This window comes from Cercospora beticola, chromosome 1 (assembly GCF_033473495.1).
Source record: "Cercospora beticola chromosome 1, complete sequence".
NCBI classification, from domain to species: domain Eukaryota; kingdom Fungi; phylum Ascomycota; class Dothideomycetes; order Mycosphaerellales; family Mycosphaerellaceae; genus Cercospora; species Cercospora beticola.
In genome coordinates, this window is record NC_088935.1 from 2790295 (window position 1) to 2812831 (window position 22537).

A 22537-nucleotide genomic window follows, 5' to 3' on the forward strand; every position below is an offset into this window, starting at 1 on the left:
TCAGGCTCACGAGTGCAACTGGAGCCCATGTGCTCGACTACATCTTAGGACCAGACACTCACAATACCCCGTCCATCAGCTACTGCCCGCAACTGACTATTGATCTGCAGCGGGTTGCCTTCGAACACGACAAACTCATCGACATCGTCTTCTTTCTCTTCGATGCCAAGTATATCATAAATGGCCGTCGATGCCAGACCCCAGGCCTCCGTCTCGTTGATCTTGCCGCCGCTATTCGCGTGCACGATCCCAGCTTGCAGAGATAAATCTCTCGCCTCCCAATCCTCATTTACACCAATCGCAACTTTGACGCCGGCGGCGTGTAACACATCCACGGCTGTGCCATTCGTGAGTGGCGCACCGGTCAATGCTCTGCGTTGCTCCCACGTTTCTCTGTAGCTAAAGAGAGGGGCGAGGATGACTCCGACTTTGGCTGCTGCCAATTCTTTGGCGAGAAGGTGTGATTCTGCGCCGCCGAGGATGATGACGCGGATTTTAGTGGAAGAATGTTTGGTTGTGGAGATTGCTTGTTCAATTTCGTGTTTTACGCGCAGTAGGGCGGCGATGGTATCGGCGGAGTGGACGTCGATGACTAGTGGGAGGGTGCCGTTCACCACTTGTGCCAGTGCCGCAGATTCTGGTGAGATTTTCTCGTCGTCCGTCGTGGCTGGAGTCAGTGCGTCAAGGAGTTTCGATCTCAGCTCGGCGATGGCCGTGGAGATGGTAGGCGTCTTTCCTCGCTTGATGTTCGATGTCAAAGGATAGTGGAGCGCAACGTGTTGACGGATGACTGCATGCTCTTCGAGAGGGTTTTTGGCGCCAGTGCGAAATGCGATGCTCAGGCCTTTGTGTTGAGAGCTGCCGAATTTGGGAGCTGTGATACCTCTCGTCACACCGTGATTGTAAGCGGCAGCTAAGTTTCTGCCATCTAGTCGTAGTCCGTCGATGGCGGCTGAGAAGGAATCTTGGTCAAGTGAGCCATCGGACGTGGCTTTCTCGGCGGCAATTTCTTCGAGTCCAAGGAGGCTACCGAATGCGGTCAGAGGGCGAGTGATATATCCGTTCTCCAGTGCGACGATAGTGCTGTCTGCGGATATCTTGTGCTGACATTGACCAATGCACGCGATCTTGCCATCTGCCACGACCAGCTGGAAATCTTTGACAGTAGCGTCGGCTGCTTGCTCCTGCCCAGGGATCTGGATCTTTGAAATGCCCGTGAAGACAATATTGCGTACTTCCTTGGGCTTGTCTTCCAGATCCCGGCTAGTGGATGGTTCCAGTGGTGGACTGAGAGGCTTTTCGAGCTCAATCGGCTCTTTGAACTGTGGTACCCCATCGATAAAGACTTGTAATGGCGTGGCTCCGACACCCAGCGGGTCAGAGTCCCATAAAACAACGTCAGCGTCCAATCCGATTTTGACCTTGCCAATACGCTCAGCAAGACCTAGGAGTTCTGCAGAGGCGCTCGTTACGCCTGCTAGAGCAACATGATACGGTAGCCCATTGCGATATGCTTTGGCAGCCTCGAATAACACATGCTGTGCATTCAGAACGGGGTTGTCACTTACGTACACGGGCGTGATGCCAGCCTCGTGAAGTATCTTTCCAGCCTTCTCGCTCGCCACGTAGGCTTCTGCTTTGTAGTTCATGTTGTCTGCAAAGAGCGCAGCAGCTGGAGCCCGGCCTCCGTATGCTCGCTTCAGCACCTCCGGGATCAGGAAAGTCGAGTGCGCGTGATGAAATGCCCTGACAGGGAACTTGAACTCATTGGTATAGCCAATAAATGATTCGAGGTCGGGAATTGTGTAGCAATGGGTGTTGACCATGACTTGGCCTCGTAGTACGGCGGCCAGAGTCTCCCATTTGAGGTTCTGCGGCAGATGAGATTCCATGTTCTGGACACCAATGGCATCCGCTGCGGCACACCATTCGTCTTGTGAATCCCTGAGAGCTGCAGCCTGGGAATTGATCAGTAAAATGTAAGGCTCACAGCACTGCCGTGCTGTGCAGTAGGATGTTATCCGTCAATGATCGCAGCCACAAGCTAGTGTCGTAGCGAGACCGTAGGCTAATAACTGACATACCTGTTCAAAAGCATGACGAAAATACCATGCCTCTCCCAATCTGCTGTAGGGACCAAAATTTCTTCCGACTTGGCCATATACATTTTTGGCGTTCTCGCCGCATGCCATCTTGATGTATCGATGGTGCTTCTCCGGGTCCGCAAGCAAGTCTTTGATGCTCAATTCTGGTCGACCATCAGGCTTTCCCACGGCATGCTTGATCACGAAGGCCTCGCCTCCAATGTTGTTGCCACTGCCGGGTAGAATCAAGGATGTGGTTACGCCACCAGATTTGATTACCTGTAGACCTCAGTTAGTGCATTTTATATAACAGCACATGGGAAGTTCTACCTGGATTTGATGATCGAGGGGATTGAATCCATCGAGGCTGCGAACGAAGGGAGTTATGTCCTCTGATAGCTCGTTTACATCACCGTTTCCGTTGAGTCCCGGCAATGAATCAACTCCAGTATGTGAGTGCATATCAATGATTCCAGCAGTGACTTGTGTTCCTTTGGCATCAATAAGATCGTAGTCTTTGGGCAAATCCTCTTCCGCGATATGTGCGCTGACCTGCTTGATGAGACCATCTTGAAGGAGTACATCTAGCGCAGTCCAGATGTGTTCTCCAGTGTCAGTATCCGGCTCGCCAGTCCAGACCGTCGCGTTGCGTATCAAGACTGGTCGGGTGCCAGGGACATATCGAGCACTGGCGTTACGATGCCCGGTCGGATATGTTGGCGTGGTCCGCAGCTTGGTACATGTAGCATAATCTTGTTCCAGTTTTTCGGCGGAGAGAAGATGTGATGGGTGTGTTTGGCGAGGCACAGGCCACTTGAGGCATAGAAGGTAGATTACACAAGCAAATGCTGCGTATCTCAGCATTCGGCGTATAGCTCTTCGTCGATGGCCATGCACAGCAGTGCTGTAGCTGGGAAGGCCATCCCAAGCCTCAGCCTTGTCCATTGCAGGTTATGGAACGCTTGTAGAGGTGGTCAGGTTTCCGTTCAAATGTGCATCTGCATTATATTGACGGCGAGAAGACGTATGTTGGCACGGAAATGGCGCCACCAGGACGGTGAAGTTGGGATGAGACAACTGCATTAGAATAGCGGAGACTCATGTGCTTATTGATTAAGCATAAGCTGAAATTTGAACGGGTTTTGATGGAACAGGCCCACGAAGTACCACAAGAAGCTCGGAGAGCACAACCCCCAAGTTGCGCTACTGTTTGCCGATGGTTTTCTGGGTTTGTCCCAATTACAACACCGAAATTTGCTGGCACGTTTACACTGTTCCGTTCGCATTCCTCGCCGCCGATATCATACCGAAAAAGTCCTCCATGAATGCCGTGTCGACATATTACCCAGAGGAGTTCGTCGAGAAATGACCTAAATTCTGCTTGATGCTCCGAAGATGGCCACGATGAAGCAACTCGTTCTCCCCTCGAGGCATATGGATACTCAAGTGTTTCGGATGCCTCGACAGAACGAGCCCGATGACAGTTCAGAATGCAATGGGGTTGAAATTAAGCGCATGAGTTCCGCATGATGTTGATGGCATCGTGATGCAAATCGCTCCTTACGCTGTCGCTCTGGAGAGTCATTCGCGAGTGGGTGGAAGAGAGGACGGTGCAGCCCTCCAGCCGTTCCTCGTCATGCGTTGCTCGGGATACCCGCCAGGTTGCGAGAGGAGTTTCAACCTTTCCTGTCGTACGTCGAAAGCTAACATTCTCAGCTCCGAAGCAGGATCAGGGCCACGATGCACAGTGTCAAGCCTCTGCCCTACGCCCAGGACATTCTGCAGGGCCATGGCGAACTGCTCTTCATCTACATCATCGGCACTGACGCTGCCAATCTGGAAGCGCAGGCCAGGACTTTGGGTATCCAAAACCTGCAGCGCTGCGATGATGTCGCTCTTTTGAGACCATCTGCCAGTGTTGGTCGAATCGCACCAGCTCACGACCACTGTCCGTAAGTGAGTGGCATTCGACAAGACTTGACATGCTCTGGTCGCCCGGCGCTTGATTTCGGTGCAGAATGACTCCAGGCCAAAGCTCGGGTAGCTCTGGAGGAGCAGGACGTCACAAAAGAAGACGAGCTCGACTTTCGTGATCAATCGCAGGCTGGAACTTTGCTCCAGTTTCCGCAGATCCGGATCAACACGGAAGAAGTTGAAGGCATGGCTGAAGACCAGCTTCCACGTGGAAATGGAGTAGAAGTAGTCGAGGATCTCGGCAGTCAGGGCAGGGTGGATGTTTAGGAGCGGTCGCGAAGGTGGACGGTGATCGACGGACGTGATGCCGACCGAGGGTAGCGGATGCGACACGTTCTCGCGCGGCAACAGGTACGAGTAGATGTGCTGGCGCAGCTCGAGCGGCAGACGCAGCAACGGCGGTGGCAATGGGATGGAGTTGCTGGTGGCGGTGGTGCTGGATGAGGGGGAACAGGCCATGGGCGGTGGCAGAGCGTGTGCGTGAGGTGGATGAGACGGCTACGGTGGACGTGGTTTGGGAGACTGCACGAGCGTAGCTACAATGGCCTGCTGCTCCTGCTGCATGGCAGCTGACCTGCAGCAGTGCAGCTCCTTCTGACATGACCTCTGCTGATGACATTGGCCCGCGGCGGGTGATGACGATCGTGGGGACGAGGCTTGGCATGTCGCGTCGACCCGGCACGACGCGCCTGTTTCTGTCCACGCTGCTCTGCTCTCCTCCGCTCCACCACGCACCATGCAGCACTGCATGGAACATGTCCGTCTCTCATGACGCCGCCTTCCCCGTCACCACCACTGCTATTCCCATTACCACCCCGCAGAAGCGCCGGCGAGACGAGCTCGACGACTCCCGAATCGACATTGACCGCCGGCCCATCATTGTGCACGCCTGTACTGCCGATGCTCCAACGCCTTCCCTCGTCCTCACGCCGCAATGTCTGTTGTCGCGTGCCCAGCTGCCGATAGCATACCTTGACCCTGCTCAGGACTGTCGCCGACTGTTCACCGCCCATGTCCACCTGCTCGAGACCGGTCAAGAATTCTACAACAATACCGCTCTTCTGCTGGTGGAGGATGAAGCGGACCATTCGCTGTACACCATTGAACGTGTGCAGACTCGTAAATATGCTCTGTGTCGTCTGACGAGATCCGTCGCCCTTGAGGAGCTACTCGCTCTTCCTCCACTTGAGACAGAAGCTGGCGCCCCGGCTAAGAAGCGATGTGTACCTCAATCAGGCGGCAAGGACCAGTCATGGTGGGCGACGGCCGCAGTGGGCGCACCATCCTGTTCCACGTACGCCAGTGAGCAGATTCCGAAGCTTTCGATGCAGCCGCAAGGTCCTTCGCCTTTCGTTCGAGAAGAGGTACCACTGGCAGACCAGGAATCTTTAGCGTGCATAGAAGCGCCCGTCCCGGAAGTGATACCGACGGCGAACTTTGAGCAGACCTTGGAGGACTTGTCGAAACACTATCTGGACGCTCTATACCTGTCGAGGACGACGCTGGCATACTTCGTCAAGGGACCTCTTGCGCGAGCACGAGCTGCACTATCTTCGCAACCAGCAGCCCTCATTGCTTTCCTGCGTGGAGCCATGCTGAACCCCACCAGCATGGATAAGAAGTTCCGCGATGTCCTGGCCGGCATTGTCAAAGATATCTCTGTACTAGACACGCCTACTACTCTGTCCAAGTCACGGAGGAAGAAGAAGTGGCGATCGAAGCGTGACAAGCATGGTTTATTCGTGGACGAGAAGGAATATATCGAGGGATGGTGGCGAAAACACGATGAGGACATGCAAACACCACTGACGAACGAGACGAATGAGGCTCTGCTGAAGCGCCGTTTGCAAGTGGTGCGCAACCGAGAGACATTACTGCAAGTTGTAGTGGCCATGGAGGTTCTGGCTCTAGAACAAGTTGCTGCAGCATGTTCTGAAGATCCTCCCATCGCAGTGCGGAGCGAGGATCCGCCTGGAAACAATGGTGAAATTGGCTCAAAAGATAAGAAGCAACGGAAGAAGAAGGAGATCGATGCTCATGCCAGCTTGGACACTCTCGTCGAACGACTGAACATCTTCCACACCGTTGAAGCTTCGCCAGTGAAGACGAAAGATGGTGAGAGCTGCAGCGCTAATGCGGACACAAAGGATGAACTCAAGACCTTTGCCGCTGAGGTTATCATACCCTTCTTTGCCTCTCGCATCTTCGATATTGCGAACTCTGTCAGCAAGAAGCTCGGCGGGCCCAGTGCTTCACGGCCGCGCGAGAAGAGTTCAGTGAAGGCACCACGGAAGCCTGGTGAACCCACTGTCCGCCAGCCGCCTGAAAAGAAACCTAGGAAGCCGCTCGGCCGCACGTCTACTGACACTTTGAACCACGTTGGAAGGCAGCCTCCTGCTCTGATGCGCTCCTCTACGGACAAAGATGCACTGGCTCCGCTCATCAAAAGGGAGAGGAGCGAGACCCCATCTCTGCACGATATCGCGGCCGCTAAGACTGCCGCAACAGTGTCCAGAAAGAAACCGACTGGTCTTGATCACTATACCGCTAAGCATCGACAGATAGACTTGTCGGCAATGTCGCAGGCCAACCAGGCAAAGATCCGCAAGAACAAGGACCTTGAGGAGAAAATCTTGAAGGATGCGCTCAATGGTATAAGGAAACCGAACAGAGCACTTGCGACGGAAGAGACGGCCAGGAATGCAGATGAGAGCTTCGCGCGAGCACTGGCCAGGAGCAAGCCGACAAAGTCGCAAACACAACGCAGCATGTCGGCCAAGGACAGCACCAGGATCACTGCCACGCCCAGACATGTAAAAGCGACACCAGCTGGCCGCCGTCAGTCGCACAATATGCCGGAAGTACGGTCTGGTTCGACGACAGCAGTGCCTTCGTCAGCCATCGGTAACGCTGCCGACGCATATGTGCCGGGCAGCACTTTTGCTGTTCCACAAACCGGCCATAGAGATAGACACAAAGACGTTGCGGAGACGCCGTCCCGCGGCTTTGCGAGATTTATGCCATCTGGCCTTGCTCGAGCGCCCGGTACACTGATAGAGTCGCCAACACTCAGTCGTAGCGCACCTATATCAGCGACTCCACTACGTCCGCTACGTATGCCCGCACTTACAGAGACCCCTCTGGCAGAACAGGGCACAGAACTCGCGCGCCTTGGGACTACGAGCCATACTTCTCTAGCGTTGTCGGATCAGCATGACGACTCCGGGATTGGACTCGAGAGCCCAGGAATGAGGAACAAACCCTCCATATACGACGCACTGGGATGGAACGAGGATTACGACGAACTTGCATAGCGTAGCGTTATGTCACATTGTTTGCAGGTTCAATGCATAGCATGCTTTCCGGCACACGAGTGCAGTCTGAACCAGAGATGTATTTCCCAACAGCAACGAATCGCGGTATCATCATCCTCGCAGTGCTAATTCTCTAGTGATCAAGCGTCATGTAGTGCTTCGGTTGTCCGGTAAGGTCATGTAGTGATCATCGAAGTCTTGTCTTCCAAGGGAGAGCGACTCGCGAAGCTTATGACAGAAATTCGAGCCTCGGCTGCTGACTGCTGCACATGTGCCTCCGCGCCGAACCCCAGGTCCTGATCCTACGCGCTAGCGTGGTTGCATATTGTCTACAGTACTTGATGTACACATAACCCGTCGGAGTGTCTGACTGAGTATCATTTGATCATCGACAATCATCGTTCAAAGACAGCTCGGACAGGCTGCAACATCACGCTTTGAAAGCATTGTGCTCGACAATCAGTGATCACGACATTGATCCGACCAGGATTCGCTGCAATGTCCAAACAGCAGAGCGAACGGGCCTTTGGCAACCTTGCACCATGGAGTGAGCCTGCGTGGTCTCATGGCATTCCATCGCCATATTACAACGAGTCACACAAGAAGTATCGAAATGCTCTCCGCGAATATGTGAACACGCACATTCTACCTGATGCATTAGATTGGGTGCGGCCATCAATTGTTCAGCCTTAGGAGTCTTGTGCTGACTGTCAGCAGGAAGAAGCTGGAGGCGCACCAGAACCAAGCCGACTTCAATGGGCTAAGTCAGGATTCGCTTTCTCGGATGTCCCAATCCAATACAGGCCTAAAGATATTCCGTTCCCTGGAGGCATTCCTGTCGACAAGCTAGACGCTTTCCATTTGCTGATCTCGACCGACGAAACTTCACGAGTTGAGGGTGGTGTCACATCTTCTCTGGGCGGCGGATCGGTTATTGGCATTCCGCCAGTGATCCATCATGGCACGGAGGCACAGAAACAAAAGTGGCTACCAGGATTATTCACACAAGAAACGTCTTTCTGCTTGGGTATCACGGAGCCTAGGTGAGTATTTGTCGTCAGCATATTCTATCACGCTACTATGCTAATGTTTGCTTCGACGCAAAGTGGCGGCTCCGACGTGGCCAATATTCAGACAACAGCTGAGAAGACGCCGGATGGCAAGTTCTATATCGTCAACGGCTGGAAGAAATGGATCACCGGTGCTCCCTGGGCAACACATATGACCACCGCAGTGCGAACCGGCGGACCCGGCTTGAAGGGTATCTCTGTGGTCGTGATAGATGTGAAGTCACCTGGCGTTTCAATGAGAAGAATACCCAATAGCGGCCAAAAAGCTGGAGGCGCGTCACTAGTCGAGCTCGATGATGTGAAAGTGCCAGTAGAAAACCTTTTAGGAAAAGAGAACGAAGGCTTCAAAGTGATCATGGTTAACTTCAACAGAGAGCGGTATATCATGGCCGTGGGCTGCAACCGGAAAGCCAGGACTTGCCTAGCGCACGCATTCGACTACGCGAACAAGCGTGAGACGTTTGGGAAGAAATTGATCGAGAACCAAATCATCGCTCACAAGTTCTCGACCCTGGCGAGATATATCGAGAGCCACTGGGCTTGGCTTGAGCAGATCGCATATGCTGTTCAAGTCTCGCCGTATGGTTGGCAGGATCCGGATGTGGCAGGGAGAATAGCATTGGCCAAGGTGCAAGGAGGACGAATTCAGGAAATGGCGAACCGCGAAGCGCAGCAGGTCTTTGGAGGAGCTGGGTATCAGAAGGGAGGTCCAGGCGCTGTTGTGGAACAAATGAGTCGCGATCTGAGAATGATGGTTGTGGGAGGAGGTTCGGAAGAAATTATCAGCGATTTGGCTGTCAGGCAAGAAACTGTTCTTGCTAAGAGGCGAGGATGGAAATTGTAGTATAGCGACCAATTGACAAGTCAGCCCTATGTATCAAGTTTACACGTCCGGTATGCGATGCTCGTTCAATCTGTATAAGAATTTTGTCGTGGAGAAAGAGAAAACCTGCTTGCCTGCTTCATGCTTGATATCCGTACCTCGACTTTTGCTCGTGGCTTTGTGGCGCGTGGAAATGGACGACTTTGCCGATCAGCAGACCTGTGCTTTCCGCTCTTCTACACCTCACACAACACGACCTTCAATGTCTTAGTCAGACCGAGATAGTGCGCCATGGGAGCAGATCAGAACGCTGCGTGGAGCAACGGACCGGCGTTGACTGCATCTCTGTTGAAGAAAAGACATTGACTGGGGTATACCACTCCACAACAAGAACTATGGACAGCGCCAACCTGAAGTTGTGCCTGGACGAGAAGCGCAGGCTGTACTGCTCTCGAACGGACCGCGTGCGCCGGGTAGAGGATTCCTGGATGTCCAAGTTGGATGATGAGGCCCCAGTATCATCACTCTCAATCCCGGGCACCCACGACTCTGCAGCGTACACGCAACCATGGCCATTCGTCGCCACACAAAACATGGACTTTGCACAACAGCTTGATTCTGGCATTCGATACTTTGACCTCCGTTGTGGTTTGGTGCACGATGTTGCGGAGATGGTCCATGGCTCGTACCTCTTACGGCTGAAACTCCACGATGTATTGCGCGTACTGTATGAATGGTTGGACGAGCATTTGACAGAAGGACTGGTCGTGCAAATCAAGGAAGACAGAAAGGCGGAGCAATCCAGTATGCATTTCGCGCAAGCGATTTATGAGAATATTTCGGCACGACCTGAGCGCTGGCGCACAGCTAACACTACGCCCTGTGTCGGAGAGCTGAGAGGCAAAATTCAACTATTGAGACGCTACAACGTTCCGAGACTTATGGCGTTTGGTATTGATGTTACTGCATGGCAGGTAAGTTCATCTCAACTCCATGTACCATCATGTGCGAATGAATCTAATGATTGCAGGATAACCCCAGTACACCCTTCACAATCCACACGCAGCATGAAGTTCAACTCACCATCCAAGATCACTACAGCTTCTCAGAACCCCTCTCCCTGCCAAATCTGATCACCAGTAAAGGCGGAGACGTATCCGGCTTGTTAGAGAAAGCAACGAGTGATCTAGATCCGGATCACTGGTACATCAACTTCACCAGTGCTTTCGAATTCAATCTGTACTATCAGTTGACGCCGCGGGCCATTGCCATTGGTGGATACTATGGCTTCCACTGGGAAGAAGGCATCAATCCAAGGCTGCGGAACTATCTAAATCTACGCCCTGGAAAGCGACGATTGGGCATCGTTGCAATGGATTTTCCGCAGGCTGGAAGTGGGGATCTCATTCCAATGATTATTCAATCGAATTTTACGACTCCTGAATCAATTTGGAGAAGGTTCGTAGTTGTACTTCTTGTTCTGCTGGCCTTGCTTACGATCTTGATCTGGGCAAGCAAGCACAAAATGTATATATTGCTCTCGTGCAGTTCACATAAACCTGTACAAGATGTATAGTTCATCGTCGCCGCTTCGGATCCAGTAGCAACTGCACGATCATTCTCATTGGCATGGAGATCTCGCGGGTGATCGGCCTTAGATGGGCGACGAACGCGAGCTGCAGGACGGAAGGTAACTCAGTGGATTGCACAAGCACTTTCACGTCTGATGGAATATATTTCTATCGCTACGTCTATACACTCATGGTATTCGTCAGCCATCACAGCTTCGATTTACCTTCCAGTAATGACAACCCCGTAATCTTTTCCAATTCTTTAACAGCCAAATCTGCTCTGCCCAATTGCACCTTCACAGTCTTCATACCAAGCTTCTTCGCCGTCCTCAAATTCGTCCCAATATCGTCAAAGAAGGTAATGTCTTGTGGTCTCACGCCCTTCCCAAGCTCATTCAATTTGACATGCTCATGTAATCTCGTAATCGCATATTTGTAAATCTCCTCATCAGGTTTCCTCAACCCAACATGTGCGGAGCTAACAAAAATGTCAAACACGCCTTTCAATTCCTTATTCTGTTTGCCCTCCGGCGTAGTCTCATCCGTGAGCGGATGTCCAGGCGGGAAAATTGATGTATTACTCAATGCACCCAGTATCAATTTTCCTTTGCGATCTCCATCTGCGGCTTTCCGTAACTTTTGCAGAGCCGGCCACATGTACGGGTCGGGCTCTCGAGCGACTGTCATCATTCGCCAGTACAGCCATTCGACATCGATTTCTGGGACTGGTGGGACTTGGTATGCTGCTTCTTCTGCAGCTTGTCCTTTGCTCACATTGCGAGTTTTGGCGATTGAACGAGCGTAGTATTCGCGCCAGCGCTTCTCATTGGAGAGGTCTGCTTTGAAGAGGCGGAAGAATTCGGCGTCGAGGAGGATGTCGCCGCGTTCGATCTTGGACCAGGCGCCGGTGGGTCCTGATGCGGAGATGGCGTGGTTGATGTATCCTAGCGGTATGCCTTTGGACTTTTCGTAATCAAGAATAGCCTGAAATGGTGAGACGACCTGGGAGCTGTTAGAGTATATTCGCTTGCCATTCCAAACCTCCGCGCAGCTGTTCTTACGCACGCAGACGCCGCCTATGTCGAAGAGTAGGACTTGAGGATAGTCCGACATTGTGTTTAGCTTTGCGGATGTGCTATTGGCGACGTGATGGAAATCATACGGATTCAAGAGAAGTTGGAAGTGTACACTACTACCGTCTGCTCCTTGTTCTCCAATCACAGTGGACTATGTATGCGGTCGAAACTACTGACATGGTGGTGATTGCAGCCGCGGGTGAAGCGAAGTGGGTATCGCACCTGAACCGAGGCTGTTAAGTTCTACTCTAACTTACTCTAACGCGTCAACACGTGACGAGTGGTCCTCAAGGCTCTATGGACTTCTACGTGTGCGACCAATTGTGCGGAGTATCATCCCAAACGCCTTTTGCATATCTATGTCGTCTTTGGTTGTCGAGCCAATGACCATGGTTGTGGCGGTCTGCATACACTATGCTCATACAGCTTCCTGGTTTATGAAACCAGTGAATTAACCCTTCGTCCTGCAGCGGTGGTTGCTGTTCCTGATGTCAAGAGAACATTGAATCAATCGCAGTGGACTTCCACATTCCGGGCCAATAGCACCGTACGACTGCGGAGTTATATCGATCTTGATTCTCCTGATGCATCTCTCGAGTGTTCCTCTCGCGTCCCTTCAGTATTTTGATATCAGTGATAGATCACCAGCATTATGCGTCCTCAGCAGGTACACGTGCCTCCATTTGAGTAGACCTCTTCAATCCAGACCGAAAGTGGCACATCTGGAAACTGGACTGCATTCGACCCACCAGAGTGAAACTTCTGAAGTATATGTCTTTCATGGGACTCGTCACATGCAAATAGCAAGGTTTGATGCTAAGTGTCGGAGGTTCTCGACGTCGTCTGCCATGATTCTTCGATGCTGGTCGGTAGCATGCGTACTGGGCCGCTCACTGGTGACAAGCAATATTTCCTAGTCCTCGACCAATCCGGAGGGCGCGGTGTTCGAGTAGAAGTAGAAGTGTCTGCCCGCTCTGTGGCGGCAACGACGGTAAAGGGAATGCGTCGTTAGGCTTCTCCCAAGACTGTGTGCTAACGTGGACGGCGAGCAGTGAGCCTGTCGTTGCAGCTGTTTGGTCACCAACATTGGCATCAGTTACCCGGTGCCGCTGATGTTGAGTCTTGCATAAGGGATATCTGCTTTCGTTCGTGTAACCGGCGTACCATCCTTTGCAATGGTCAAGGCCAGACCTCCTTCGCTCAGCGCACCAAAGCGCCAGTTGTGGTGTGTCACTTGTGAAGTTCTTTCCGAAGTCTGATCAGATTCGACGCTGGCAGGGAGCGCGCCGAACACGATGTCACCGGGCTCCTTGTGACGTACATCGTCTACCAAGTCCGCATTGGAACCCGTTTCCCATTCGCTCGGGGTGACTAGGAAAAACACAATGCTCTCGCCCTCACGGGTCACTTCGCCCAAAGCTTGCTTTCGTCCACTGGCGAGCATCTCTTCAGCGCTATCGCCGTCGAAGGTGAAATCCCATCCTTGATCTCTGCGAAGTTCACGCGTGCTGTATTGTGAATCTGGGTCGAGACTCAACAGACCGGCTTTCTTTCCCCAGCCTCCGCCCCCTGACAAGACCCTACACAGTCTGGCTCCTGAGACGAGGGTAGGAAGCAAATCGTCACGTGGCGACGAGCTCATCAATCCGCGCGAGCCATCGGCAGCCCAAATACCTTCGATTGACTTGGAGTCAAGCCTTTGCAGCGCTGTAGATAAAGCTTCCGCGGCAGCACGAGGATCACCTAGCTCCGGAGGAAGGATGAGTGCCCACACCTGAACCGCTTCAGGAGCTTTTTGCTTGCTAGCGAAATAGCTGGACACAGCAGCTTCCAGTTCCTGCGAAGCCGAGATGATCTTTGAGCCTGATTCTGGCGCAGCTAGCTTTCTAACAATGTTTCCCATTGAGCTGACAACCTGTCGTGGGACCGTGAGCGGCAGTAACTGCGCTTGCAATTTTATGTTTCCTTGGCCAAGCGTGTCTGGCAAGCTGATGTGAGCAGATTCCAGGCGCTGAGAAGCCTGCTTACGCAGCTGTCCACTCAGTGGATCAAATTGATATCGTATGTGGAGCAAGGTGGATGGCATTCCGGTGGTAAAAATGGTCTGCGCCAGCGGAAGCTGAGCATCTACGCGACAAGAATCACCATGCCTCATCGCGAACGACATCGAGCCTGGCTTGGTAGTGCTCGACTGCAGTGGCGTTTGCGCCTCAAGGAGTGATTGCAGCGGGTCAGTGACAAGGGCATATGCAATGCCTTCCACGCCAGACGGGGGACCTCCTGGCGCGGGCAATCGGTCGACCACGGCAACGACGGCATCGAGTGGCTTTGAGGCAGTAGGATTGGCAGAGAAGCGCTGCAACACTTTCAAAGGGAAGTTTGGGTCTAGCGCATGCCTCGCGAACGACGAAGACACGAGCAGAGACAGCAGGGATGGCGTCGCGCTCACTTGGACAGGCTTGCCGCGAGCTGCAGGTTCTATTTTGGCGATGATCTCGTCGATGCTGGTTTCCTGGGAGGATGGAGCAGCAACAGTGCCCATGAAGACGCCATGGCTGGTCGAGGGGTGAGGGTGCGGAAGTCCTGACGCTGTGCTCTGCTGCAGACGCACCGCTGCACTAAGGCACCTTCGCGGCGAATGGCGGGGATGCTGGACCAGTGCCCGCCATGTCGCAGCTCGCGTGGGCCTTGTGATGGTGGGAGAGAGAAGCATGGGACGCTGCCTGGCGGTGTTGCAGCTGGGGCCGGTGGTGTCGTCGGAGGAGGGTTGGTGGACTTCAGATGGATTTATAGCCAATGTCTGTTTCATGTGATGACGCTCTCGACGCGCTTCCGTGCCCCTGTACGCTAGCGCAACTCTATTCGAGACACTTTGTGCTCTTCCACTTCTCACCACCGAGCGGAAGTGTGCTGCTCTGCTGTACAGCCTCGACATCCTCCTCGCACATATCGCCCGCCGCCACCACAGCAAGCCGATGCGCTGGTCCGCACCGGCAGACTGCTTCCACCGCCGCAGCCGCTCACGAACCCCCCCTCCGTCTCCGCCATGGCCGTCTCACGCTCATTACGGAGGAATCACACCATCACCTATGTGCTCTCGGCGATGCTGGGAGTCGGGTTTCTGTGGTTCCTCTTTGGCGATAGCACCACGATGCCCTCGATATCGACTGCACCGCGGCAACTGCTAAAAAGTAAAGACGCCGCATCGAATGCGCTGTCTCCGCCCTCATTGCCCTTTCGCAAGCCTGCCAGCTTGGGCCCGAACGAAGTAGCACCTCCGCCGCCCGTGGTGCACTATCACATGAACAACGTGACCGCGACCGCGGACCCCATAGGCAACCGCGAGTCCATCCTCATCCTGACCCCTCTGGCCCGCTTCTACCAGGAATATTGGGACAATCTGGTCAAGCTGTCATATCCTCATGATTTAATTTCTCTGGGTTTCATTATACCCAAGGGCCGTGAAGGCAACATAGCAACGCAACAATTACAAGATAGGATATCAAAAACACAGGCGCCGACGAATAAGAATCGCTTTGCCTCTATCACCATTTTGCGACAGGACAGCGAACCACCGACCGCCCAGACCGAGTCGGAGCGGCATGCCATGGCTGCACAGAAAGAGCGACGGGCTGCCATGAGCAAGGCAAGGAACAGCTTACTCTTCACCACGTTGGGCCCCACCACATCTTGGGTATTATGGTTGGACAGCGACATTGTAGAGACACCGCCGAGCCTGATTCAAGATCTGGCGTCACACGATAAGCCCATCATCGTGCCAAATTGCTATCAGCGGTATTATAACAAAGAGAAGGATGCGCAAGATGTCCGACCTTACGACTACAACAGCTGGCAGGACTCGGAGATTGCGAAGGGGCTCGCGGATAAAATGGGCCCGGATGAGATTCTGCTCGAGGGCTACGCCGAAATGGCTACGTACAGATCGCTCATGGCGAAACTGGCTGGTGAGTATCATCAATTGTGTCCTGCGTGCGAATACTGACGCTGGGTATTTCAGATCTCAACGGAGACCCGCAAAAGGAAATGGAATTGGACGGAGTTGGCGGCACTGCTCTTCTCGTCAAGGGAGATGTTCACAGGGACGGCGCAATGTTTCCGCCTTTCCCATTTTACCACTTGATTGAAACCGAGGGCTTTGCTAAAATGGCCCGTAGGCTGGGCTGGAAGTCATGGGGACTGCCCAATTATTTTGTCGGTCCCTCCTATTCCTTCTTTACCACGGACATACTAACGCAGCCACAGGTATACCACTACAACGAATGAGGCATATGCAGTGTATTGGCGTGGAGTCTCGGCGCCCCGGCGAGGGCATATATAGCATAGAGCATAGCGAGGGGTTGCTTGCGTTTGTTCGTGGGTTCAAATTTTCGCTGACCGCATCACAAAATGGTCGGCCCCCACTGCAGTCAAAGTTAGAGACATTCGCTGTATCACCTACTCGTGCAGAGGCTACCAGCGCGCAGCGTCCTGGTGGAACCGCATTCAGGCCGATGCAGAAAAACAGCAGAAGGGGTAACCCAGCTTCGGCAACATCCGCAGACGCTGCCAGGCCACAGATACCTCAACAGCGAGTCTCCGCGAAGTGAGGGTGCTGAGCAATGGGGTCGAGCATCAGGTGTTTACCCTTTCCTTCGCGGATATAAGCCATTCGTGGGAATATGCTGGAGGTCGTATGGCGAAGCCTTCCTCACAGGCACTAGATGGCCTCTATCTGTCGTCCGAGTTCCCTCAAAATCCATCATCGATGCCTTCCTTCTTCTCCTTTTCCAACCTCTTCACATTGATGTCCCACCACCACTGATTGGCGCCATCCCTTTTCTCATTCTTCTTATCCTCCTCGCTCTCATCCCAAGGCTTGGGGCTCAAGATGTAATGCACATTCTTCACCCTATCGTCTCTCCATATTGCGTCGTGCACGCCTTTCCACCGTAACGTCTTGAGCGCATTGTAGGTGTATGGCAAAGCGACCCAGCGCCCATAGAACAAATCTCCTAGCAAGGATTGATCTGCGAAATCATATTGCATGATCGAAGGGTCATCAAGACGCTTCAGAATCAGATTGTACACATCATTTGACGGTACGACCACCTGCAGGCCGCCATTTGGCATCGCGAGACCCGCAGCAGGTGGTGCTCCGGCTTCTTGCGCAGCATCCGGGGTCGAATGTTGGGAAGTGAAAGCGCAGTTCTCAGGAATCCAATCTTTGGGGTAATGTGGTTTCTTCAGCGGATTGCAGACACAGGCATGGCTGGCTGCGAAGACCCGGTCTCCCAATCCTGCGCGATCAGCACCGTCGAGTGGAATGTCCATCAACTCGTCCATGTTCTGTAGCACCAGCATATCGCTATCGAGCTGTACGACGCGCTCATATTCGGTGAGGCTGAAGGGCGTGAGTTTGGACCAGCAGTCGTAGAAGCGAGGGTCGTTGCTGTAATCCTTGGACGACGTTGGGAGCAGGTAGTTGACGCGCTGCTTAGGAATTCGGCGGGCATCGAGTGCTGCATGGCCCTCGGGTGGGAAGGTATCGGTATACAAGGCGACGAGCGGATACTTCGACCCAGCGAATTTGAGCGATGCGTCGAGTGTGAGCAGACCGGAGAGATAAGCCGTGTTGGTGATGAGGGTCGTCCAGACCTTGTCGCTGTCCACGACACGCTTTGGCTTTGCATTCACGTGGTCGGCCATGGTGGTGGGGGAGTCTCCGTGCACGGCGACCTCGATGGTCGCTGCTGTGAAGACGGCATGTTTTGTTGTTGACGTGATGGATTATTTTAGTCTGATCCAAACGTAAAATCGGCGCCGTCGATGCAGCCCGGAGATCGCCCATTACCTCCGAACCACATCTCGCACTACAACATCAGTCTCATTTCATTCTGCTAACTTGGAAACAGCGATTGCCGCTGTCAAGGTCATGCTTGGATCGAGGCTCTCCACACTACTCCGCACCTCATGTCTGCAGATGCGGTGAAGAATGACTCTTCTCCGCCTCGGCGAATAGCTCCCAATGATGCGATTACTGAAACAGTGGTCGATCAAAAGGGCGGGAATTGGAAAGGATTCGTCGCTGGCGTGTTCAGTGGAATCACAAAGTTGGCAGTCGGGTACGAAAGTCGGACTCCAAACCATGCGCCCACTTGACTGATGCACACGCCAGCCATCCTTTTGATACGATCAAAGTACGACTACAAACTTCCACCCATGACCAATTCAAGGGACCAGTTGATGCCCTGATGCAGACACTGCGGAAAGAGGGCATCAATGGCATCTACAAGGGCGCTACTCCGCCTCTTATCGGCTGGATGTGCATGGATTCGCTGATGTTAGGCTCCCTAACACTCTATCGACGGCTTTTGAATGAGAATGTTTTCCAGCCGTATTTTGTCAAGCAGGCTCGTTTGTCCCAACGGAGTGTTGATTTGGGGCAGAGTAAGCTACCCGCATTCGGTCATGGTATCGCTGGAATGGCAGCTGGATGGACTGTGTCCTTCGTTGCGGCACCAGTCGAGCATATCAAAGCAAGACTGCAAGTGCAGTACCAGGCCGACAAATCGAAGAGGCAGTATGCTGGGCCGATCGACTGTGCGAAGAAGATATATGGCGGCCATGGTGAGTATCGTGGCGTAAGTCGCATCCGGAAACGTGCTAACCGAGTCTCTCCGCTTGATAGGAGTGCGAGGACTGTACCACGGCTTGCTAGCGACGATGATATTCCGCACGTCTTTCTTCTTCTGGTGGTCTACGTAAGTATCCTGGTGCGAGGGCAAGTACCGAGTGTTGTATCAGCAGATGAGCGCTCAGGCTATACCCGTGCGAGCTTTATGCTTGCCGCAGAGCTTGCCTGCACAAGTGCTGATCTTGTTCAGTTATGATATATTCTCGCGGCAATTCGAGCAGCGTACTTCGATGAGCACGCCTGCCATTAATTTCTGGGCCGGAGGACTCTCCGCACAAGTATTCTGGATATTCTCATACCCATCGTGAGTCCTCCTACACTTACTAAACATATTTGAGACGGCATCTAATCGTGCACGAACGCTCTAGTGATGTCGTCAAGCAAAGGATTATGACGGATCCGTTAGACCAGAGCCGGAGGTTCCCACGCTGGCGAGACGCAGCCGCAGCGATATACAGAGAGAGTGGATTCCGAGGATATTGGCGCGGATTCGTGCCGTGCTTTCTCCGAGCCTTTCCTGCCAATGCGATGGCATTGGTGGCTTTTGAGGGCGTGATGCGGACATTGAACAAGCCTACGTGAAGTGATAGACAACTACCCAAAATTGCAAGTTGCAGCTTTAGCTCTGCGGGACAGCGCGAGATTGTTGTGCGACATTCAGGACTTCTTGCGTGCCGCTGCGGATGCCTCGCTCGCTGTGCTGTGCTCGCATGCGTATTGAGAGCGAGTTGGAGGCATTGAATGTGACGACGGCGAGGACGACGACGACTCCTGCATGGTGAGACGATGTGATGCAGCAGGAGAGATGGTGCAGATGGTGTGGCGGTGGTGGTGGTGGTGGTTGGTGGTTGCGCGAGTCGCGAAATGCAGGGGCTTCGGACCTGACGATCGCCGCGAGTGGAAACCTTGCGCATGGGCGCCGCACCTGTACTACTGTACTGCACTGTATACTCCCTGCCCGCGAGAAACACCTCCTCTGTCTCGCCATACCTTACTCACGCTCGTCGCCCAGAGCATTTCACCAGCGCAGCCTGCCTCCCGGGTCTTCGTTCGCGCCAGCAACCTCCGACGACTGCCACGTGCCGCCAGCGTCCTGAGCCCCCGTTATCCTGGGCCGCCGACCACCACGTACCGACACCGCCGCGAGCGCCACCAGTGATACAGCTTTCGCCAGCACGCCTCCTGGACGCACATCTGCGGGCGAGAGCCGCAGACTCGATTCATCATGGGGCAGAAGATCTCCAAGCTCATGAACCAGATCTTCGGATCGAAAGAGATGCGCCTGTTGATGCTGGGTCTCGACGCTGCAGGCAAGACGAGTTCGTCCATTCTTACGTCCGAGTACTGCTCTCCCCGCGACTGACCCTGTGTGGTGCTACAGCAATCCTTTATAAGCTAAAGCTTGACACCGATGTGACCACCATCCCCACAGTCGGCTTCAACGTAGAGACAGTCACGTACAAGAACACCAAGTTCAACGTGTGGGATGTAGGTGGACAGGATAAGATTCGCCCCTTGTGGCGACACTATTTCAGCGGGACGCAGGGTTTGATCTTCGTCATCGACTCCAATGATCGGGACAGAATGGAAGAGGCGAGGAGCGAATTGGCTCGAATCATCCAAGATCGCGAGATGAAGGATGCTTTGCTGCTGGTATTCGCCAACAAACAGGATATCCCTGGAGGTAAGTGTAATTTCCCACACACACAGCGCCTGCCTGGATCATTCTACTCACACTTCGTTCTCAGCCATGAGACCCAAGGAGGTCTCAGACATGCTCGACTTGCAGCGCATCGCCAAGGACCACACCTGGAAAGTTGAGCCCAGTTGCGCGACCACTGGCGAAGGAATCTTCGAAGGACTCGCATGGCTCAGCAGCAATGTCAAAGTCCCCAACCAAAAGTGAGCGACCGAGCAACACGCGTTCGAATCCAACTTCCTCCATTTCGATCGAATACCACGACGCAAACTCCGCGTCGCAGCATCTGCCCGGTCGGCTGCGAACAGCGAGCGAGGCTAGAGAGTCAAGACCAAAGTCACAGACGCAACCCCAACAGAAGACCAATGAGGATCGACTTCTGGCTTCATTAGGATACCCCCAGAGTCCGCCAATTCCGCGGATTTTCTTGCATATTTTCCCGTCCCATCTTTGTACTACTAATGAGAAGAGCATCTGCTGCATAATTTGAATAGCGCGACAGGTCACTGCCCCGAGTTGCGAGCATCTGCTGCACACTGCCCGCATCTACTAGAAGAGAAGGGAGAGATCGTCCACCAGCTAGAAATGTGCATGAAACTGTTCTGTACGACTATAGCAGCTTTTCGGAGATACCATCTATATGCTTTTTTCGCTTTGATTCGCTCGGCTCTGTTCAACATTCACTCGCAACACTGACCATGCGTTCTACAAATTGCCGTTTGTGGTCTTGTCATCCAGCTCACAGAATGCTCTGAAGGTGACCAGAGGCTCACTACCCGTGCTCTCGATCACGAGCTCGGCAGTGGCGCCAACGAAATACACATGTCCCTCTTTGATCTCCTCGGTCTTGTTGCCCACGCTGATCTTGCCTTGACCTTTGGTGCAGATGACAATGGCAGGTCCTTCGATTGGATCAAAAGTTACCTTGCCTCCCGATGCATTTATGTCTGTCTTCACAACGCTGAACTCCTCAATCGGTGGGTCGTACAGAATGGAGCTGGAGTTCGAGCTGTATGCGGTCGTGTTCATCTTCACGTAGGCATAGTCGACAGGATCCATCTTCTGCTCAGAAATTGGTGCATACGAGTACGTCAAGCAAGAGGTCAGAGTGTCGACGTCCTTGAATTTGGGGGTGAAGCCGGCACGAATGACGTTGTCCGATGAGGCCATACATTCGATGATATCGCCAGACAAGTACGCGTGGATATCGTCTGCTTTGAGAAACATCGCCTCTCCGACTTCCAGCTTGACATAGTTTAGGAAGAACGTCACGAAGAGTCCAATATCGTTGGGGAACTGGCCGTCCAGACGAATCATCAAGTCCGCCAATTCTTTTCCAGACGTCGCGTCGACTCCAGAACCGGCGAACTCCGCGCCTTCCGATTTTGCTTGCTCGATAAGCTGTGTTGCTGCTTTCTCGATATCCTCCGCAGAGCTTGTCATCAAGGACGAAAATGCTGCCTGTAAAGCCTTCTTGTTTTGCTGGGTCTTGTCGCCATCGTCAGTGGTTTCTTGGCCGGTTATTGTCTTCTCAAAGTTGCGTGCAGCTTCCTCGCCAACAAGCTGTCGCAGAGTCGGAACGTTTTTCAAGAAGTGGGCGATCTCGCCAAGGGGTCGAAAGCCACAGAGACCATCGAAGGGAGTGATGGCAATGGTCATTTCCGGCTTGTGATTGTCATCTGGATAGTGCTGCGGATCCTTAGCATGTAGCTGCTCAGCTAGCTTCTTGTTTGGGTGAGCTTGGATCGATAGAGCTTTGTTGATGCTCAGAACTTTGAACAGGAATGGCAACTTCTGGTCGTAGCGCTTGGAGATGGCGGTCGACATCAATGCTTGATTGTCTTGGACGAGATCAAGCAATGTGCGGCCGGTGGTAAGGTCCTTGGAGGGATTGGAAGGATGTGTACCCATCCATAGCTACAGAGCGTTAGCATTCGTTGCAGATCAATGAGCACAAGTACCGACTTCTGCGTAGGGCTTGTCCTGTTGAATTGAGAAATCGCCAGATGGGGTCGAGGCTGCATAACGGGCAGCTGCTGATTCTGGGCCAATCTTGCCCCATTCATAACTGTTACAGCCTGGGAAGACAATGTCAGTCATATTGAACGCCGCTGCGACGTTTCGTTTCGACACTCACCGCATTGCAGCCGGAGCAGTGGGACTTGCATAGTTGGCAGAGTTGTTGAGGAAACGAATCACGAGATTCACACTGTGACAGTTCCGGGGAGTAGA

The 22537-nt window shown here is 53.3% G+C and overlaps 12 protein-coding genes across 12 annotated transcripts; 6 read left to right on the plus strand and 6 right to left on the minus strand.

Moving 5' to 3' along the window:
- Positions 1-44: 44 nt before the first annotated feature.
- RHO25_001103 (uncharacterized protein) lies at positions 45-3029 on the minus strand (the record flags this gene model as incomplete). The annotated part of the gene is made up of 3 exons (XM_023593713.2): positions 45-1958; positions 2085-2363; positions 2415-3029. 3 exons carry the CDS (start codon positions 3027-3029, stop codon positions 45-47), a joined length of 2808 nt encoding a protein of 935 aa, XP_023459416.1.
- A 636-nt stretch (positions 3030-3665) lies between these two features.
- Positions 3666-4517, minus strand: RHO25_001104 (uncharacterized protein; the record flags this gene model as incomplete). Its single annotated transcript, XM_023593714.2, has 1 exon — positions 3666-4517. The coding sequence occupies one exon, from the start codon at positions 4515-4517 to the stop codon at positions 3666-3668; it is 852 nt and encodes a 283-aa protein (XP_023459415.1).
- A 296-nt stretch (positions 4518-4813) lies between these two features.
- Positions 4814-7372, plus strand: RHO25_001105 (uncharacterized protein; the record flags this gene model as incomplete). Its single annotated transcript, XM_023593715.2, has 1 exon — positions 4814-7372. One exon carries the CDS (start codon positions 4814-4816, stop codon positions 7370-7372), a length of 2559 nt encoding a protein of 852 aa, XP_023459422.1.
- Positions 7373-7870: 498 nt separating this feature from the next.
- Positions 7871-9286, plus strand: RHO25_001106 (uncharacterized protein; the record flags this gene model as incomplete). The annotated part of the gene is made up of 3 exons (XM_023593716.1): positions 7871-8038; positions 8090-8415; positions 8479-9286. The coding sequence occupies 3 exons, from the start codon at positions 7871-7873 to the stop codon at positions 9284-9286; spliced, it is 1302 nt and encodes a 433-aa protein (XP_023459421.1).
- Positions 9287-9660: 374 nt separating this feature from the next.
- On the plus strand, positions 9661-10841 carry RHO25_001107 (uncharacterized protein; the record flags this gene model as incomplete). The annotated part of the gene is made up of 2 exons (XM_023593717.2): positions 9661-10239; positions 10296-10841. The coding sequence occupies 2 exons, from the start codon at positions 9661-9663 to the stop codon at positions 10839-10841; spliced, it is 1125 nt and encodes a 374-aa protein (XP_023459420.1).
- Positions 10842-11043: 202 nt separating this feature from the next.
- RHO25_001108 (uncharacterized protein) lies at positions 11044-11949 on the minus strand (the record flags this gene model as incomplete). Its single annotated transcript, XM_023593718.1, has 1 exon — positions 11044-11949. One exon carries the CDS (start codon positions 11947-11949, stop codon positions 11044-11046), a length of 906 nt encoding a protein of 301 aa, XP_023459419.1.
- Positions 11950-13008: 1059 nt separating this feature from the next.
- Positions 13009-14454, minus strand: RHO25_001109 (uncharacterized protein; the record flags this gene model as incomplete). Its single annotated transcript, XM_023593719.2, has 1 exon — positions 13009-14454. One exon carries the CDS (start codon positions 14452-14454, stop codon positions 13009-13011), a length of 1446 nt encoding a protein of 481 aa, XP_023459414.2.
- A 504-nt stretch (positions 14455-14958) lies between these two features.
- On the plus strand, positions 14959-16196 carry RHO25_001110 (uncharacterized protein; the record flags this gene model as incomplete). Its single annotated transcript, XM_023593720.2, has 3 exons — positions 14959-15877; positions 15931-16124; positions 16176-16196. 3 exons carry the CDS (start codon positions 14959-14961, stop codon positions 16194-16196), a joined length of 1134 nt encoding a protein of 377 aa, XP_023459413.1.
- A 465-nt stretch (positions 16197-16661) lies between these two features.
- Positions 16662-17618, minus strand: RHO25_001111 (uncharacterized protein; the record flags this gene model as incomplete). The annotated part of the gene is made up of 1 exon (XM_023593721.2): positions 16662-17618. The coding sequence occupies one exon, from the start codon at positions 17616-17618 to the stop codon at positions 16662-16664; it is 957 nt and encodes a 318-aa protein (XP_023458865.1).
- Positions 17619-17882: 264 nt separating this feature from the next.
- On the plus strand, positions 17883-19188 carry RHO25_001112 (uncharacterized protein; the record flags this gene model as incomplete). The annotated part of the gene is made up of 5 exons (XM_023593722.2): positions 17883-18034; positions 18088-18539; positions 18601-18673; positions 18797-18910; positions 18975-19188. 5 exons carry the CDS (start codon positions 17883-17885, stop codon positions 19186-19188), a joined length of 1005 nt encoding a protein of 334 aa, XP_023458866.1.
- Positions 19189-19831: 643 nt separating this feature from the next.
- ARF6 (ADP-ribosylation factor, Arf Arf6) lies at positions 19832-20512 on the plus strand (the record flags this gene model as incomplete). Its single annotated transcript, XM_023593723.2, has 3 exons — positions 19832-19925; positions 19988-20290; positions 20355-20512. The coding sequence occupies 3 exons, from the start codon at positions 19832-19834 to the stop codon at positions 20510-20512; spliced, it is 555 nt and encodes a 184-aa protein (XP_023458863.1).
- Positions 20513-21010: 498 nt separating this feature from the next.
- Positions 21011-22473, minus strand: PMI1 (Mannose-6-phosphate isomerase; the record flags this gene model as incomplete). The annotated part of the gene is made up of 3 exons (XM_023593724.2): positions 21011-22222; positions 22271-22383; positions 22443-22473. The coding sequence occupies 3 exons, from the start codon at positions 22471-22473 to the stop codon at positions 21011-21013; spliced, it is 1356 nt and encodes a 451-aa protein (XP_023458864.1).
- Positions 22474-22537: the final 64 nt, after the last annotated feature.